Source organism: Neolamprologus multifasciatus, chromosome 8, assembly GCF_963576455.1.
Source record: "Neolamprologus multifasciatus chromosome 8, fNeoMul1.2, whole genome shotgun sequence".
NCBI lineage: Eukaryota > Metazoa > Chordata > Actinopteri > Cichliformes > Cichlidae > Neolamprologus > Neolamprologus multifasciatus.
This window is the reverse complement of record NC_140446.1, coordinates 19,737,259-19,754,081: the sequence shown is the minus strand read 5'-3', so window position 1 is coordinate 19,754,081 and position 16,823 is coordinate 19,737,259. Positions and strand designations below refer to the sequence as shown.

Sequence of the window (16,823 nt, the reverse complement as noted above, 5' to 3'; positions counted from 1 at the left end):
ACTCTTGTTGAACAAACCTTCCACTACGGTTAAATTATAATGTAGATCCACTAACGACACTCCTATGTATTCAGGTTTTTGTTACATACAAACACTTTTCCAGCTGTTTGGGCTCAGCTCACTCCTAATTTTCTCACAGCACTGTATCCATGTTTGAAATAACCAAAGACCTGGTAAGTTTGGTGAGTCGAGCACTGCTCGCTGAATTCACATGCACGCAAAAAGCTGTTTTCTTATCAGCATGTATTTTTTATTCAAAGTGTACATCGAAGTATTCGAGAGCCGTTTTCCCGCACAAACGCCAAACCGTGCTTAGAGCTGAAAGCTGCACCCGTGAGGAAAGTTTTGGCTTTGCGGGGCGGTTTGATCTGTCTGGGGAAAACGGTCCTCAAGATTCCAGTTAGAGCATTCACACGTATTCCAGCAAATTCCAGTATCTTATTTTGAAAGGGTTTGTCCTAATTCTCTTTCATATTACATATACTATCTGAACCTCAGTAATAACAGTGTGAGGGGAAGCTGCACAATGATCCTCTTCCACTATTGTAAACTTGTTAGCTGTCAAACTAAAAATGAAAAAAAAAATGAACGGGTAAAGGCTACAGCCATTATGATTGCCACACTACGTGAACACAATACAGAAAAAACAAAACAGTATGTAAATTATATACTATACATGCATAATGTGAGTCGGGGGGGGGGGGGGGGGCTGCTTTTTTTGTGAAAAGATGAGAAAATAAATACAAAAGAAACGAGCGCAGAGGTGGATCTTCACTATGTGAGTTAATATGATGCGTTACTGCTGGCGGGCTTCGTTACACACGACTTGGTTTGCCTTTAAAAAGGAAATATCGTAAATGGACGTGTACGAGCCCATGTTGAGTATGTTTGCATATACAGGTACAGTCACTTAAAGGCTACATCGATCAGACCAGCTGACTGATGAGCTTGAGGCTTTCTGTAGTTGCGAATTATCTACAAAATATTGTTGGCAGTTGTCGAAGGAGGTGAAGGTAATAAAACGCTGAGACCAGAGAAGTTGGTCTGAGTGGCTGGGAGCTGAACATTCAGCTTTCAAATTCTCCCAATGTGTTGCAGCACCTTATGTGTCCAGCAGGGGGTAGTCTCACATTAGGGCATGATGAAAAGACTAATGATTACAGCTATGGCTATCTCCAGTTACATGAAGTCCTCATGCTGTTCTCCATTGTCGTCTAGTGCGGTGAGAATTTACCTTCTTTTTTATTATATTTTTTGCCTGTAGCAGACTGAATTTGAATCTTTAATTCCCAACAGCCAAGAACTGAGGTGCAGACAAATCTTCCAGGCAGAAATAGGGATGATCCACGTTAGTCCCATATGTTTTGTTGCATGTCCCGCAGGGCTGACGGAGAACATATGAATCGGACGCCTTTGAGACTTAAACACACACACACATACACACAAGGATTCCTCTGATGACAGAAATGCTGCTGACACTTGACGTAAGTGAGGGTGAGTCATCATCATTTCTTGTTGGCTATCCTCCTCTTCCTGGTGGCCAGCATGTCGTAGAAAGGATCCCTGCTGATGCTTGCTCTGTGGACGACAGGAAGGAACAGATTTAACAACGACAACACCTATTTTTAATATCAGCAAAACTGCTTCTATCTAGCCTGTGTCAGCCCTGCGACAGGCTGATGGTTTTTCCGGGATGTACCCTGCCTCTCACCCCATGACAGCTGGGGCGGGCTACAGCCCCTCCCGTCACCTTGAACTGGATATCTCTATCCTATCCATCCTGTTTTGTCTGTATAGTTGAAATAAATCACCCATCTACAAGTTCATCAGCACCAAAATCTAGCACTTACACCTCTGAATGCTGTTCTTCACACACACACACACACACACACACACACACACACACACACACACACACACACACACACACACACACACACACACACACACACACACACACACACACACACACACACTCGCTGAGCTAGAAATCTGTGCGACTGATAATTGTGTATCTTAGTTCAGTGGAAGAAATATATTGAGTAACAGAATTTTAGGATGGAGCAGACATGCTGCAAGCTCATGAGCTTTTAAGTTGATGTGCATTTTTTCTGGTAGTTGCTAACTTTGCGTGCATTAAGCACTGCTGTGCTGTGAAGGTGAGAGACTGAACCAAAATGAGCTGCGGGCTGTAAAGTCAACACGAGCTAAAAAAAGCTCCAACACTTCACAAAGCAAAGAGGAACTGTGGGTTAAGTGCGAATCATGTGTGGGTTTGTCACAATGAGCATCTTTCACCTCGCACATGTGATACGGAGCTGCCATAAAATTGTAAAAATTACAACTTCAAGTTTTTCATTAACGCAGCTGCTTGTCAACCACGGCGTATTTAACTTGGACTTCTATAGCGGAGTCACAGATTGCTGATGGGAATAACGCTGAGTAATTAGCCGCTTTCCCACCACCATGACGGCTGACATGTGTGCAAGTGCAGAACAGTTTCTACAACAGTAGTTTCCAGCCTTGCAGGTTGAATCAGGGCGGACAGTGTGTGTGTGTAGTCGCGTGCTTGTGTGAAATCTGCTGACCACAGGACAGTCTGCCGCCCCGGAGTGTGGTTGCGGCAGTACAGCTCTGCCCCGCTGAGTCTAATGTGTAATCATTCCACTGCCAAAGTGACAAGAGGAGACTTCGTGATGTGCAGCCACGACAAGCCAGGATTCCAGTAACTCACCCTTAAACCTTCCCGACTTTCATCAAACATCTCTCCACACCAAGGGTTTTTAAATCTCATCAGGGCACAGGGAAGATTCAGCAGTACAATTTTTCGCCTGATATTGATCACACTGAAGCAGAGCCGATCATAACCAACATGCTCGAAAGCTACCCAGTGGGTCCAATTTGCAGCAGCACCTCCACTCTTCTCTGTGGTTAACAAGGAAGTGTTTGGATGGGAATGCATTAAAACTGTCATTATGTTTTTAAGTGTACAGCAGTGCACAGAGTCTGAGCAGGTGTGTGTGTGTGTGTCCCCCCCTTTTCTTGTTGCGCGCTAATCAAAGGGAAGTGTGCTTATCCAGCAGAGCAGACATCACCTCCGAGTGTTATCTGCATGGAAGTGTGAGAAAATGAGTCACAGTTAGTCACCAGCCTGCATGTGTGTGTGTGTACTCAAGCCTCAAGCATAGTTATGATTAAGCTCGCAGCTCCGTGTATGTGTGTGCGCGTGTGGGCTTCTCACAGTCAAGGTCAGACATGAGAAAGTCCCACATGGGAGCAGGCAGGCGTTGGCTAAGTGCCCTCTCAGTGTAAATGGATCCACACTAACGCAGCGTCTCTTACTTGATGGATTTGATCCACTCTTCTTTCTCCTCCGGGGTGGGGGCAGATATCCTGTACACTACGTGGTTTCCCTCGACGACGCGTCCATCCGCCTCCGTTTTGCAGGCCTTGATTACCTGACCTTTATGGTTGGGGTTGTAGAGCTCAAAGCAGTTCTAAAGAAAAATCGTGAAACTGTTGATTTACATGATGAGAGAATCCGAGAACACATTGTTTGTGTGTTTGTTTGGTTTTTTGGCAGTGCAAAGGTATTTAAATTTAAATGGGAGGAGGATTTATTCGCAGGGACAGGAGGTGTTTCTTACAGGTTTTCTCGGCTCATCCACTTCTCTGATACTAAGATTTTCCAGAGGTATAATCCCACGAGGCTCTTTATCCTGAAGAGACACAGAAAAACAGTCTTCAGTATCACTTATTCATTTGCATGCACTTCATTTTACCACCACATAAAATGAAGACAATAATCATATCTATGTGCAAATGAAGTCACAATGACAAAAGATCCGCCTGGATCATTGTCACATCACCTGTGACACCTTTAGCCTTATGCTGTAGCAGCTAGCATGGCTGCCATGACCCAGTCACAGACTGTATTTAAAAGATGGATGTAGCCTTCAATTTTTAAAAAGTAGTTTGGACAGAAACTAACGATTTGCTAACCTGATTTATGAATTCAATAAACACCGTTCCGGTGAGTTTATGGTCTCAGTTGCATGTTTCAGGTATGATTGATATAATATGATGTTATTCTATAAATTATGGAACAATTATGGTAAAATAGATGATAAAGCGGGGCATGATGGTTCTGGACGAGTGTTTCTGAGCCAGATCCTCCCAAAAATGACAAAAACCAAAATGTGATTTTTTTTTTTTTTAATTATCCATCTTTCATATACAGGCTATGCTGGCTGTCTTGTTAATTGCAAACAACCTTCACACTTTTATCATCACTGGTAATATTGAAGACATTTAGTACTTTTTGTTTTCTAGCGTGGAGTTTTACTAAAGGCAGTTTCAAATAACAAGACATCAAAAATATGTGTGTCACAAAAATTTCCCAGAGCAGTTTTTGATGCAACACATTTGCTATTTAGGTGCCATTTTTTACCTTTATGTTAAGTCTGAATGCGTCTAAGTAAAAATCAAGGTTCGATTAAAGCACTTTGAAGGTTTTTATTCATCCTGGTCACCCAAAGGAGATGTAACCCGACTCTCTCCATCCCCCCATTGTGTCTGCGGGGCCAGATGTGTCTGTGTGTGTTGGGAGAGCTCTTGAGGAACAGCCCCATGTCCTGCTTGTCATCTTCCTTCTAATAAGGTGGCAAAGCGTGGGGGGAGGAAATGCCCTGGGAGAGCTACTCACAGCTGGCTCTGCGTATGCCCCCCACCACAGAAGGCGTTTGTATGTGCTGAGGGATTCATGGTCGTGGGCTTGAGGGAGACACTTGGCTTATAGCTTAGCAGGGCCAGATGTGTGTTGCAGACTTTGCAGATGTTTCCTATGATGTCTCATGTTAATTGCTGGAGTGAGGTTCATTTAGGTCAAGGGGGCTGCATCTGTTAAATAGCAAAGCTGGAAGGCACAGACCAGTGCCAATATGTGTGCGCGCATGTGTGTGTGACAGACTAATCTGATGCCCCTTTGTTTAATCCGTCTCTACTGTATCTATTCACAGAACTGTACTAAACAGTCCTGGGTTAAATATTTTAAAATAATGTGAAAATTTATTACAGATGCATTCTTAAAGGAACAGTCTGACATTTTAGAGATTATATTTACTCGCAATTCTGCTGAGAGTTGGCCACCGATATTGAAAACCAAGTCATGACTGCAGTGCAATTAGCTGATTATCTTAGCATAGATTATTTTAACACCAGCATCATGATGATTGATTATATGCATGTCTGCATGTTTGTTCCCAAACTCCACCTGGACAACTGGTTGAATATTGATTAAACTTAACCGATAAACTACCGAAGGTACCAAGGCTCGTAACATCTACATGATGACTAATTATAATATTTCAAATAAAAAGTACTGTTTCATTTTCTGTGGATTTAAATATAGAAACTGTGTGATCGAAGTCGGTGTGTGAACATACGTTGCTTTTACATATAAATTGCATAAATTTGCCACTTGTGTACACGTTTTCACGGTCACTAGAGGTTTTAAGTTTTAAGAATTGGCAAAGCACACCTTCACCATTGTGCACCATGAAATGGTCAAATTCTGTCCTGACACACACACACGTGCACACACCAAATTGCCTACTTACTGTTGTGTATTCAAAGTAATAGAGGCAGTTGTCAGTCAGAATAAACCACCTCCTCTTCCACGTCTTCACTCGGCCACCTGCGAGGGAGAAACAAACAGCGTATGAGGGTAAACTGAAGAGGTGAATCTGTTTGTGTATGTGGAAGCTAACCTGCAGGGGACCTTTGTTCCACGTTCCACATCTGGTTCTAATCAACATTTCCCAGCATTATAAGACCAAATCAGACCCTTATCCCCCAACCCCTCGAGACCAATGCCTGCAAGGGCAATGGTCTGGAGGGGAATGAAGGTGTTTCTCCTCCAGGAGGAATCACAGACACATACGAACGCTTACATGCGACAGCTAAGAGAAGCAGCGCCTTGACCCGATTTGAGACAAGCCTGACACTTTTTAAATAGAAAGCAACAGAAAAAAAGAAATAATGGCCTGTGATTGTTGCAGTGACAGTCTTGGAAACATTTTAATGCATTCATTCATCCATCCATTCATCCATCCATCCATCCATCCATCCATCTGCTCCCGCTTGTCCTTTTCAGGGTCGCGGGGGGGTGCTGGAGCCTATCCCAGCTGTCATAGGGCGACATTTTAATGCATTAATGCAAAATATAAGGAATTCCCCACAATCTGTCCATCTACAGTGGGGCAAAAAAGTATTTAGTCAGCCACCGATTGTGCAAGTTCCCCCACTTAAAATGATGACAGAGGTCAGTAATTTGCACCAGAGGTACACTTCAACTGTGAGAGACAGAATGTGAAAAAAAAAAATCCATGAATTCACATGGTAGGATTTGTAAAGAATTTATTCGTAAATCAGGGTGGAAAATAAGTATTTGGTCACCTCAAACAAGGAAAATCCCTGGCTCTCACAGACCTGTAACGTCTTCTGTAAGAAGCTTTTCTGTCCCCCACTCGTTACCTGTATGAATGGCACCTGTTTGACCTCATCATCTGTATAAAAGACACCTGTCCACAGCCTCAACCAGTCAGACTCCAAACTCCGCCATGGCCAAGACCAAAGAGCTTTCGAAGGACACCAGGAAAAGAATTGTAGACCTGCACCAGACTGGGAAGAGTGAATCTACAATAGGCAAGCAGCTTGGTGTGAAAAAATCAACTGTGGGAGCAATCATCAGAAAATGGAAGACATACAAGACCACTGATAATCTCCCGCGATCTGGGGCTCCACGCAAGATCTCATCCCGTGGGGTCAAAATGATCATGAGAACGGTGAGCAAAGATCCCAGAACCACACGGGGGGACCTGGTGAATGACCTGCAGAGAGCTGGGACCAAAGTAACAAAGGTCACCATCAGTAACACACTACAACGGCAGGGAATCAAATCCCGCAGTGCCAGACGTGTTCCGCTGCTGAAGCCAGTGCATGTCCAGGCCCGTCTGAAGTTTGCCAGAGAGCACATGGATGATACAGCAGAGGATTGGGAGAATGTCATGTGGTCAGATGAAACCAAAGTAGAACTTTTTGGTATAAACTCAACTCGTCGTGTTTGGAGGAAGAAGAATACTGAGTTGCATCCCAAGAACACCATACCTACTGTGAAGCATGGGGGTGGGTCTTCCAACATGACAATGATCCAAAACGCACCGCCCGGGCAACAAAGGAGTGGCTCCGTAAGAAGCATTTGAAAGTCCTGGAGTGGCCTAGCCAGTCTCCACACCTCAACCCCATAGAAAATCTGTGGCGGGAGTTGAAAGTCCGTGTTGCTCGGCGACAGCCCCAAAACATCACTGCTCTTGAGAAGATCTGCATGGAGGAATGGGCCAAAATACCAGCTACTGTGTGTGCAAACCTGGTAAAGACCTATAGTAAACGTTTGACCTCTGTTATTGCCAACAAAGGTTATGTTACAAAGTATTGAGTTGTATTTTTGTTATTGACCAAATACTTATTTTCCACCCTGATTTACGAATAAATTCTTTACAAATCCTACCATGTGAATTCATGGATTTTTTTTTTTTTTCACATTCTGTCTCTCACAGTTGAAGTGTACCTCTGGTGCAAATTACTGACCTCTGTCATCATTTTAAGTGGGGGAACTTGCACAATCGGTGGCTGACTAAATACTTTTTTGCCCCACTGTAGCTCTGTCATTGAATAAAAAAATGGATTATTGGGATTATTGGATTTCCTGATAATTACCCCATCAACAACATGATAAACAATTTATCTATGTAATCAAAAAATAAAAAATAAAAACTTAATGGGACTTATGTCAACATATAATCTTCATAATAACTCGTTTGCTGACTGGATGAAACGTGCACAAAGCAGCTGTCACTGATGTAATCAATAACGTAATGCTTATGTGACTCAGATTATCATTAACACCCAGTATGATTCATTGGACTAGTTAACGAAATAGAAGTTTTACTCTGCTGCAGTCCAGGGAACCACATGTACACTTAATATATAGAGCCATCATCTGTTTGTTTTGTTTACAGAAAGCTCAAATAAATGTAGTTTTTATGAATTTTATTTAATGTTGCTATGATTAAACTATAAGAGTTTGAGTTGGTGGATGAATGGATGGGCTGGAGCCAATCCCAGCTGCCATAGGGCACGAGGCAGGTACAACCTGGACAGATCGCCAGCCTGTCGCAGAGCTAACACAGAGAGACAACTGTTTGCACACATTGACAACAATAGGAAACTTAGTATTAACCTAACCCACTTTCATGTCCAAAGACACACACACACACAAGGAGAACATACAAACTCCACACAGAAAGGCCACGGCCAGATGGCCTAGACCTTCTAGCTGTGAGGTAACAGTTCTAACCGCCACCCTCTGTGCTGCCCTCAGGCAAGTCAATCAGTTAAATTTACACCTCCCTGTTTAATTCACCTTATTTGTGCCTGGGACTACCAGCACAACATAAATCAAGAGTTTTAAGGAGCTTCATTGCTCCTTAAAACTCCTTAAACATTTGAGGTCGATGTAGCTGTGATTAGAGTCCAATATACTGCTGTAAGAATTCAAAAGATTTAAAACAGTCTAGTGATTGCAGCTCATTTGCTAGAGGACAGAGAAATCCCTGAATGAGCGGGAGGTAATAAAGCCCGCAGGGCAGGAACAAATGGAGGACAATGAAGAAAGGGAAAGGCTCTCTGATGTTTCGCTGCATGACCAGCCACGCAACCGTAGGTATGCATTCCCACAGTACAGACACAAGCAGCCACATTCACTAAAGCCCGAGCACGACTGCGTGTTCTGGCAGGAGGAGCAGGAGATGTGTGACGTGCAGGGAAGTGGTAGAGAGCATGAGATGACCCGTTCAGCTAATCGGTATGAATCACGATGATTCCTGGCATCTACAAAGAATTGACGTTCTATTGACGAGTAATTTGGCCTAACCTTTTGGGTGACTTGCTGATATTTTCATGGCTGTTATATAATGTTATGCTTCCTTTCAGTGAAGTTGCAGAAAGGATTCTAACGGTTGTGTGCAGGTTTTGAAGCTAATGCTACAGCTGATATTGGGCCAGCTTATACAGCTTTTTTTGGTATGGAAAAAGGCAAAAAATCTTAGAAAAACTGAGTAAAATTAGAGCTCTCGTAAGCACGAGCTTAGCTGTGTCCCTCGTGCCTTCTCAGTAGCCACAAGAGGAATAATACAGCCAATCCCCACGCAGAATGAGCCAGATCATTGACCTCTGACTTAACTTCGAATAAGATAATCCATCACATCACATTGCTTACACACTTATTTTCCCATTTACAGCTATGATACAACAACACAATTATATGAGCAGGTTAGCATGTTCAAGGGCCTGTTGTGCTAAGGAGATAATGGCAGCCAGTGTCAGAACGAGGGCGCTCTGTGATGAATTGAGCGGAGGAATGAAGACAAAGTGTTACCTTCCTCCTAATACAGAGATTTAAAGAGGGAGCAGCCATCACAGAGCAAAATGGAATAGCAGAACGAAGAGTGAAACAGAGGTCAGAGAGAGGGAGGGAGGAACCAAAACACGGGAGGGAAAAAAAGAGAGAGATAAAAAACACCATGGCAGGAAGATGAAGAGAGAAAATGCAGAGATTACTATAAAAGGAGAAGAGAATAGTAGACAAAACAAAGAGGAGAGGTCACAAGCTGATGGATAAAGGCAAAAACAGACATGCTGCAGGTGCACCACAAATTTCCTTTGAAACCTTTTGCCAAGGCCAACTTAGTTTTGCCTAGCTCTTTGTTTCCTTGTGATCTCACTTGCCTGACAACCAAGTCTCCCCTGTGTTTGAAGCTCATGCTGCCCGCAAATCTGTCTCGCACCACCAGCCACAGCAGCTCTCCCTGCTCGACTCTCCCCTCCTTGCCTACCCACCTCTCACCGATCCTCTCAGCCATGCTTCCACCTTCAGCACGATCAACCCCAGCCCTCTACATTTGCTATTATTTTGCTTCTCCAAGGTTTTAATTATTCGCGAGTGAATCTGGTGAAATATTTAATCGAGTCAGTCTACCCTAGGTGCTTAACATTTATTCTTGCATGCTCGCATGCGACAGCGGTAACAGGCAAACGTCATTCGTTGGTCATAGGCACCATTTTTGTAGTTTTTTGTGGCACCTCACTATGTGATGTCTGTCACAAATTTATGTTAATCTATTAACAAAAATACAGCACACGGTTGCAACCAACATGACCAACATGAACCACCACGGTGAAGGTTAATTTTGCACCTCTGAGGCGCCCCATACATACCGAGCTTCAAGAGCCAGCCTTCCCTGTCGGGGTTGAAGAAGGTGTGCGTCAGATCGTTCCCGTCGTCCTCTGGGATTTTGAAGGGCTCGTTTTTGATGCTGTCGTAAAGATTCTGCATAGAGAGAGAGTTGTGGTTCAGGGGAAGCTAGTAAATTAAATGTCTCATTTGTATGGAGTGCGTGCAGCAGGGCAATTGCACATTTAAATCATCGCGCCACACACTTGGTACAGACAAATCCTCACCCTGAGAAGCTCCTCTGGCAGATCTCCCCCTTCATTGATCCCCCTGTTCATGGAGATAAAGCGCTCCACGGGGGGCTTGTCTCTGACGTTAGGGTTATGCAGGCTGGTGTTCAGCATGATGATGGCGAACGACAGCACATAGCAGGTGTCTGAGATAGAGAAATGGAAAGGGCGCGATGCGATGGATTAGAAAAAGCCCATGTCCAGGCACAGTGAGCACATTAATCCCTGCTGTTAATATACAATTATCACTGTTAATGATTTTAATCAATTTTGGTTACATAAAAAAAGAATATTACAATTTATTAAAAAGTGTGTGCACAAGAGGGAGAGAGGCGCGCGTGTGTCTGCAGAGGAACGAAGCGTTTACAGTCTCGCAGACTCACACGGGCCAGTGGCTGCCTGTAAATGAATCATTCATTCCCGTCTGTCTGTCTCCTCTCACTGACACACTTTGGCTCTGGCTGTCCCGCGCCGTCTATTGTCTGCCTGCTGCTTTGCAAATGAGGACCTCTGTACCAAACTCACCACAGGGAAAAAGGTGCTGAAGCGAGGCGAATGCCATCTTGTCGAGCTGGACGAAACCCAGGTTTCGCTTGCTCGTGGGAATTCTAAAAAACCTGAGGTCGTGTTGTGTTTTTCCCAGTCTTGATACGCAGTTTACGGCAATGAACAGGAGCCGGTGCACCCACACACGTACCGACTGTCACACACACACACACACACACATAATAAAAATGCCCGCCTGCCTATCATCAGATTCTGTTACAGGCTGGGGAAACGTGTACCACAAGAATATCCAATATGTAAATGATACAAAAACTTCATGTATCAAAAAATAGGCTTTCAAGCATGTAGCTTAGTCACCAAGCACTTTTACTTTTCAGCATTTGGATTGGCTCAAATGCTAAAATGGGACCACATCCAGCTGCCATGATATAGCACACAAAAGGTTCCTGTGAAACCTTTTACATTATTTATTGACAGATGTAGCTGCTGGCTTTGTTTACCACAACACTATGTATCACTCAAGACAGGTTGAGCCTCCCTGAATAATGCATTGGTTTTTTACTCATAAGCTCCAATGTAACTTGCTTTAATCTGGTTAATCCTTGTTGAGCTTTAGTTACAGGAACTCTTATGGCTTAATGGTTGAAATACATTAATAAAAACAGGCCATCATCAGGCAGTATATCTGCAGGCACATTAGATTAGATGATTTCTGTGTGTTGGATTTCACATTTTCCTTTCATTTACCGCTGGGGTAAAAAAAAAAATGATGCCAAAAGAACAGTTTATTAATCTGAAAGATTTGATTTGAAATGTCTTGAATACATGGGAATCACTAGTTTACACCACAGCAACATGTTGTGCCTCTGACCTGTCGACTGGAAAACTCCAGGGTTGCACTGACAGTACCGCGAAGCAAAGGCCTCCATCATACGGTCGATCTTCTGCGCCTCGCCGGGCAGGCGGAAACTCCACAGGAACTGCCTGCAATAACGAGGCGTAGGGTTCGCACAATGCAGTTAACTGTTGAAATTATTATTCCCCCCCCCCTCCTGCTCGATATTTGAGTTAATCACTCCCCTGACCGTAGCGCTTGGACGAGGTTTAGGTCTGCAAATTCGTGCAGCTCCACAAAAGCCTGAAGCACCTTGATGTTGAAGTCGTCCCTGGAGAAAGCAATAAAACCCCAAAAAAACAAAGAAGGTAAAAGTCAGGTTTACAGTATCATTCAACAGCTAATCATTTTCTTTGAAAATACAAAACGTTTAATGGCGATAAAAACCCTGAAAACTATGTAAACCTAGACAGGTTGGGGAAATCATATTTAATCCATGAAGGCGTTTCACAATCCGAACTCCTTTTTTCGTTGCATTCCCTTCATATTTGTGCCCCAGCTCATATCAGACGCTGTGAGGGTCTGGAAGCAATTGAAACAGCTGGATAATAGTGCATTTCTCTCCACCGCAGAGGGGAGGACGGGGGTAAACGGTGCGTTTGACTGATGAAAAACAGCTAAAAAGGACCAAACCCATACAGGCTCCTCTTTGTCAGAGTTTTGTTTGGCCATTGGAGGGTTTTCAGAGGAAAAAGTCGGCAGCTGCTCTCAGACTGCGGTCACGGCTTCTCTGATCATATTTGTTGTACACCGGGCTCCACGATCCTGACCCCTGTGTAGTCTCTGTATTGTGTATATTGTTGAAACCGAACCAGGAATTTTAAAGACTTAGCTTTTTGTTTTTTGTGGAAAGAAATTGTAGAAGGGTTGAAAGTGCTGGCTTATAAGAAACCTACAACAAACACTCTTTGAATTACTCTCAGAATGACTTCTTCTTGCTTATTTGTAGTTCTCGGTCTCGTTTGTGATTACAGTGCACGCTCGGCTGTCATCTACAGCCAAATAAATGGACTCCTGTCCCGTGAGAGTTACATGCAAGGTTACATTTATTCGTGCCTCAGTGTATAGTACTAATTTGTCTCCTAGTTGTTTTCCTTTTCCACCATCTCTGTCTCTATTTTCCTTCTCTTCCCCCCCCCCCCCCCCCCCCCCCCGCTCAGCATGTAATGATAGGTTCCTGGTCCTTGCATAAGCTTAATTAGTGATAATTACTGAGTGCAAACCCCCATCCTGTGCTTAGTGTGATTTCCAGTGGGTAGATGGCCTCTTTGATGATCCTCCATGAATAAAGCCTGTTAGTAATAGAAGGAGTCTTCAGAACCCCCCAACCCCCCTGTCTTTCAGCGTGTTTCATTGATTCACTATTGTCAGACTACATCTGTCTGCAGATGCACAAGCAGCACCTTTACTCGTGTAAGCCAATGCAGCGCGTTGTTGATGCAATTTCCTGCATGGACTAAAGGGCAAAGGGTCAGGCGGTGGAGCAGATAGTCTATTTGAAGTTATTTTAAAATGCTCTGTCGCCAATTAAACATTCTGCGCTCACAAAAAATAAAAAGAATCCATTTATAAGCTTGAACACTGTTCAAACACAATAAAAGAGCCTACTTTTAATTAAGCTTGTTCAAATGGCAGTTTAAACAAAGCACCAAATCCAGCTGGGACAGCATCAGAGAAATGCAGCCAGTCAAAATAGCTGAGGATTTATTCACCACCTGCAGATACACCATCACCTGACAGAGTCTGCGCTCGGTGCTATGTGATTTCCTGTATTTTATATGTATTTTATATTGGCTCCTTGGGGGTCATATGCTTGTTGTTAGGTCTTGGTTGCAGGCAGCTGAGCATTGCACGCATAATAAGCAAGCCTCCTTTGACACTAAAGATTTCTGCTGTGAACATAGACGGCCTCGCAGTGGCTCACCTGGAATCTAATTTTGTCAAAGAAAAGGGGCACGTATAAAACATGTAATGTATAATGCTAATATTTTTTTTAAATTACTTCACTTACATTTGACATTTCCTGTTTTTTGTTTTTATTATGATGCATGCAACAACACAGCTCTACTGCAACTCATAGAAATGTTTGAGATTCAGATTTTTCTTGCGATATTTGCATTTTAGATTTTATATCAATGACAGAATAAAACTCTTTAATGCCTTTTTTCTACAGACTGTATATAAAAAATGGAGGTAACCCCCCCCAATCCCTGGCTCAGTAATAAATAACAGGGTTCGTTAGTGGACAGTTTTGAAACTTTGTTGTTCATTTTCTAGCAGCTTCCATGTCTTGGTGTGGACTTCCTGTGTTTCTATACGGTTAAAATAGCACCATCCATCTCACTAGTCTTTCAGCTATCTGAGACAGCTACTGCGTTACAGCATTGTCACAACTTGTCTCTTTATTATCCTGCAGTCTGACCTGAGCTATAAAAAGCTGGATGATGGTTTTATTACCAGCTATAAGTCCCACTGGGCGGACTTATAGACAACACGCCTACGCTGCCTCAAAGATTTATGTTAGAAAGGGGTCAATCATGTTCCCCCTCTTTAATCAGTAAATCCAGTCCATAATTTCCTTCTTTAATCACAGAGGGGGTGTAAATCTCCTGTAAGGAGGACTTTCTCTCTAGGCCTGATAGACGCTTTGTCTTACCGCTCGCCTAAGTAGTCCCCGATGACGGTCTTGTTGAGGCCCTCGCCTTTGTAGAGGAACTGAGCAATGTCTTCTGGAGTGTGCTGGAGAAGGTCGTTCTCCAGCAGGAACTGTATTCCCTGGAGAGGAAGAGGAGGAGGAGAAAGCAGGATGACTGTTCATCTCAAATCATGGCGGGATGATAGATCACGACAAGATTTCACAGCTGTGAAGAGACTGCGTTTCAGTCCGGCACACTCGCTTCAAGGCTACTGACACTTTAAAGGCTGTGGTGGGTTTTGCTAAGAGCTTCAGAGCTTTGACAAAACTGTAAACCAGAGAAATAACACAGCGGAGTACCTTTTTAGGATCCATGTTGAATTTCTTCCTGCCCATAGCGATCTGTTTGTTTCTCTGGGAAGTTTTACTGCAACACAAAAATAAATATAGAGACTTTATTTATTTACTAAAAAGAACTCCAAACATGAATGATTTTCACCATCTAGCATGACAATAAACTCACTGTATCAACAAAGTTTTCTTACACGTGTAGGGCTACACATGGTCTCCTTGATCCACCCTGAGTCAGTGGCTTTGTTTCCTAAACCAAACACCGAGTGATGGCAAAGCTGGTCCCAGACAATAAATGAGCTGCCTCCTAACATGGACTTTTCACTCACTTCATGTGCTGCTAACATTCCTTTTTTAAAAACATAGTAAAGGGGCAGCGTCACATCTTGAGAGTGCTCAGGAACAACAACCAAAAGCTGCTGGTGACCTTTTAACACTCCTCCACGGAGAGCGTGCTGACACTCTGTATCACGGTAAGGTCCAGGAGCTGCACCGACGCACAGAGGAGACGGCTTCGACACAGCTCAGAAGGCTGCTCTCCGCCCTCCCTGCAGGGCTTACTCACCTCCAGCTTTTAAAGGACCCCCTCGCATCCTGGCTCTCACCTGTTCAACACCGTTGCCCCTCTGCAGGTGCTACAGGGCACACAGACTCGGAAAGAGCATCTTCATAAGTGCCATAATCACCTGGCCACCACCACCACCTCCTCTTCCTCATTCTGCGATAATTTCCTTCCTTTACAATATCACAGCTAAGTGCAATGAGCACTATTAGAATATTGTCTATTATTGCTTAAATCATTGTGCAGTTCTTAAATATTTGCATGTTCATGTTACTCCACAGGATGACCGCTTGTTGTTAGCACATTGACTTCCTCACCATATTTTAAACACATCTTATTTATTTATTAGTTTTAATGTGAAGTACTTTTTTTATGTCTACTGTGGAAATGACTGTACGCTTGTTTCATCATACATTTCATGACAATAAAAGCTTTTTAATTCCCATTCTAATATACAATAGGTATGATAATTCATACAGCCAGGTGTAGTTATGTATGTAGTTATGTCACATAATGCTGGTCTGTCATCAAAACGTGCATGCAAATCCTAAACGCAACTCAGACAGAGGCAATGAGCCACAGTCACAGAGATAGCTTTTATGAGGCAAAATCTAATCAAATGTTGCTGCTATTTATTGCTGTAGACAATCATCTGTCATGGAACACTCTAAAATCAATATTGTATATGTTTGTGTTATTTTAAGGGTGTTTCTGTCAACGCTATACAAGATTTGTTCTTTTTTTAAAATGTAACCCAGAAAAAGGTTTGGTATTTATCCCCATAGATCACTGCCATAGTGAGAAGGGCTCGATGAAAGCCTCATAACAAATAGGGAGTAACTTTGAGACACACTGCTGCTATTAAATCCACACTAAAAACAATTAACCTGTTTCCACACTTAGGCATACCTGTCCACATGAAACAAGATAATAAGGTTAAAAAAAAGACTATAGCAATATCTCTGTTTAACAAAGCATCGCCAATGTTTTGACTTACCTTTCTCCGACGCATGTCAGTTGCTCGATCTCCGTCATCACCTCTGCTATCTCAAACTTCAACCTCTGTGAGAAACACACAGAGAAAACACGAGCCCCAGTTGGTTTTCTTTATGCTTAAGCAGGACAAAGCAAGACGGGACTAAGAAAGAAGTGCACACAGTGGAAAACTAACTTTTTTCTTATGAGGAAACTGCGTGTGCAAAGATAGGCCCATTTGCATTACATACAGCATGCAAATGCCCACAGTGCCGCAGCAGCGTACAGACAACGGAAAAAGACTGGGATTACAGTTG

The 16,823-nt window shown here is 43.2% G+C and overlaps 1 protein-coding gene across 3 annotated transcripts in view; it reads right to left on the bottom strand.

Moving 5' to 3' along the window:
• Positions 1-228: 228 nt before the first annotated feature.
• LOC146512990 (cytohesin-3-like) overlaps positions 229-16,823 on the bottom strand; it is a 32,301-nt gene continuing 15,706 nt past the window's right edge. For all 3 annotated transcript variants that reach the window (XM_085169961.1, XM_085169962.1, XM_085169963.1), the window contains 11 exons: positions 16,529-16,593; positions 14,979-15,045; positions 14,640-14,758; positions 12,174-12,254; positions 11,960-12,072; positions 10,579-10,727; positions 10,336-10,447; positions 5,619-5,695; positions 3,648-3,719; positions 3,343-3,497; positions 229-1,578 (listed from right to left, as the gene is read on the bottom strand). In XM_085169961.1, the coding sequence (XP_085026087.1) occupies positions 1,506-1,578; positions 3,343-3,497; positions 3,648-3,719; positions 5,619-5,695; positions 10,336-10,447; positions 10,579-10,727; positions 11,960-12,072; positions 12,174-12,254; positions 14,640-14,758; positions 14,979-15,045; positions 16,529-16,593 (1,083 nt within the window). In that variant the 3' untranslated portion in view covers positions 229-1,505. The remainder of the gene's footprint in view (positions 1,579-3,342; positions 3,498-3,647; positions 3,720-5,618; positions 5,696-10,335; positions 10,448-10,578; positions 10,728-11,959; positions 12,073-12,173; positions 12,255-14,639; positions 14,759-14,978; positions 15,046-16,528; positions 16,594-16,823) is intronic.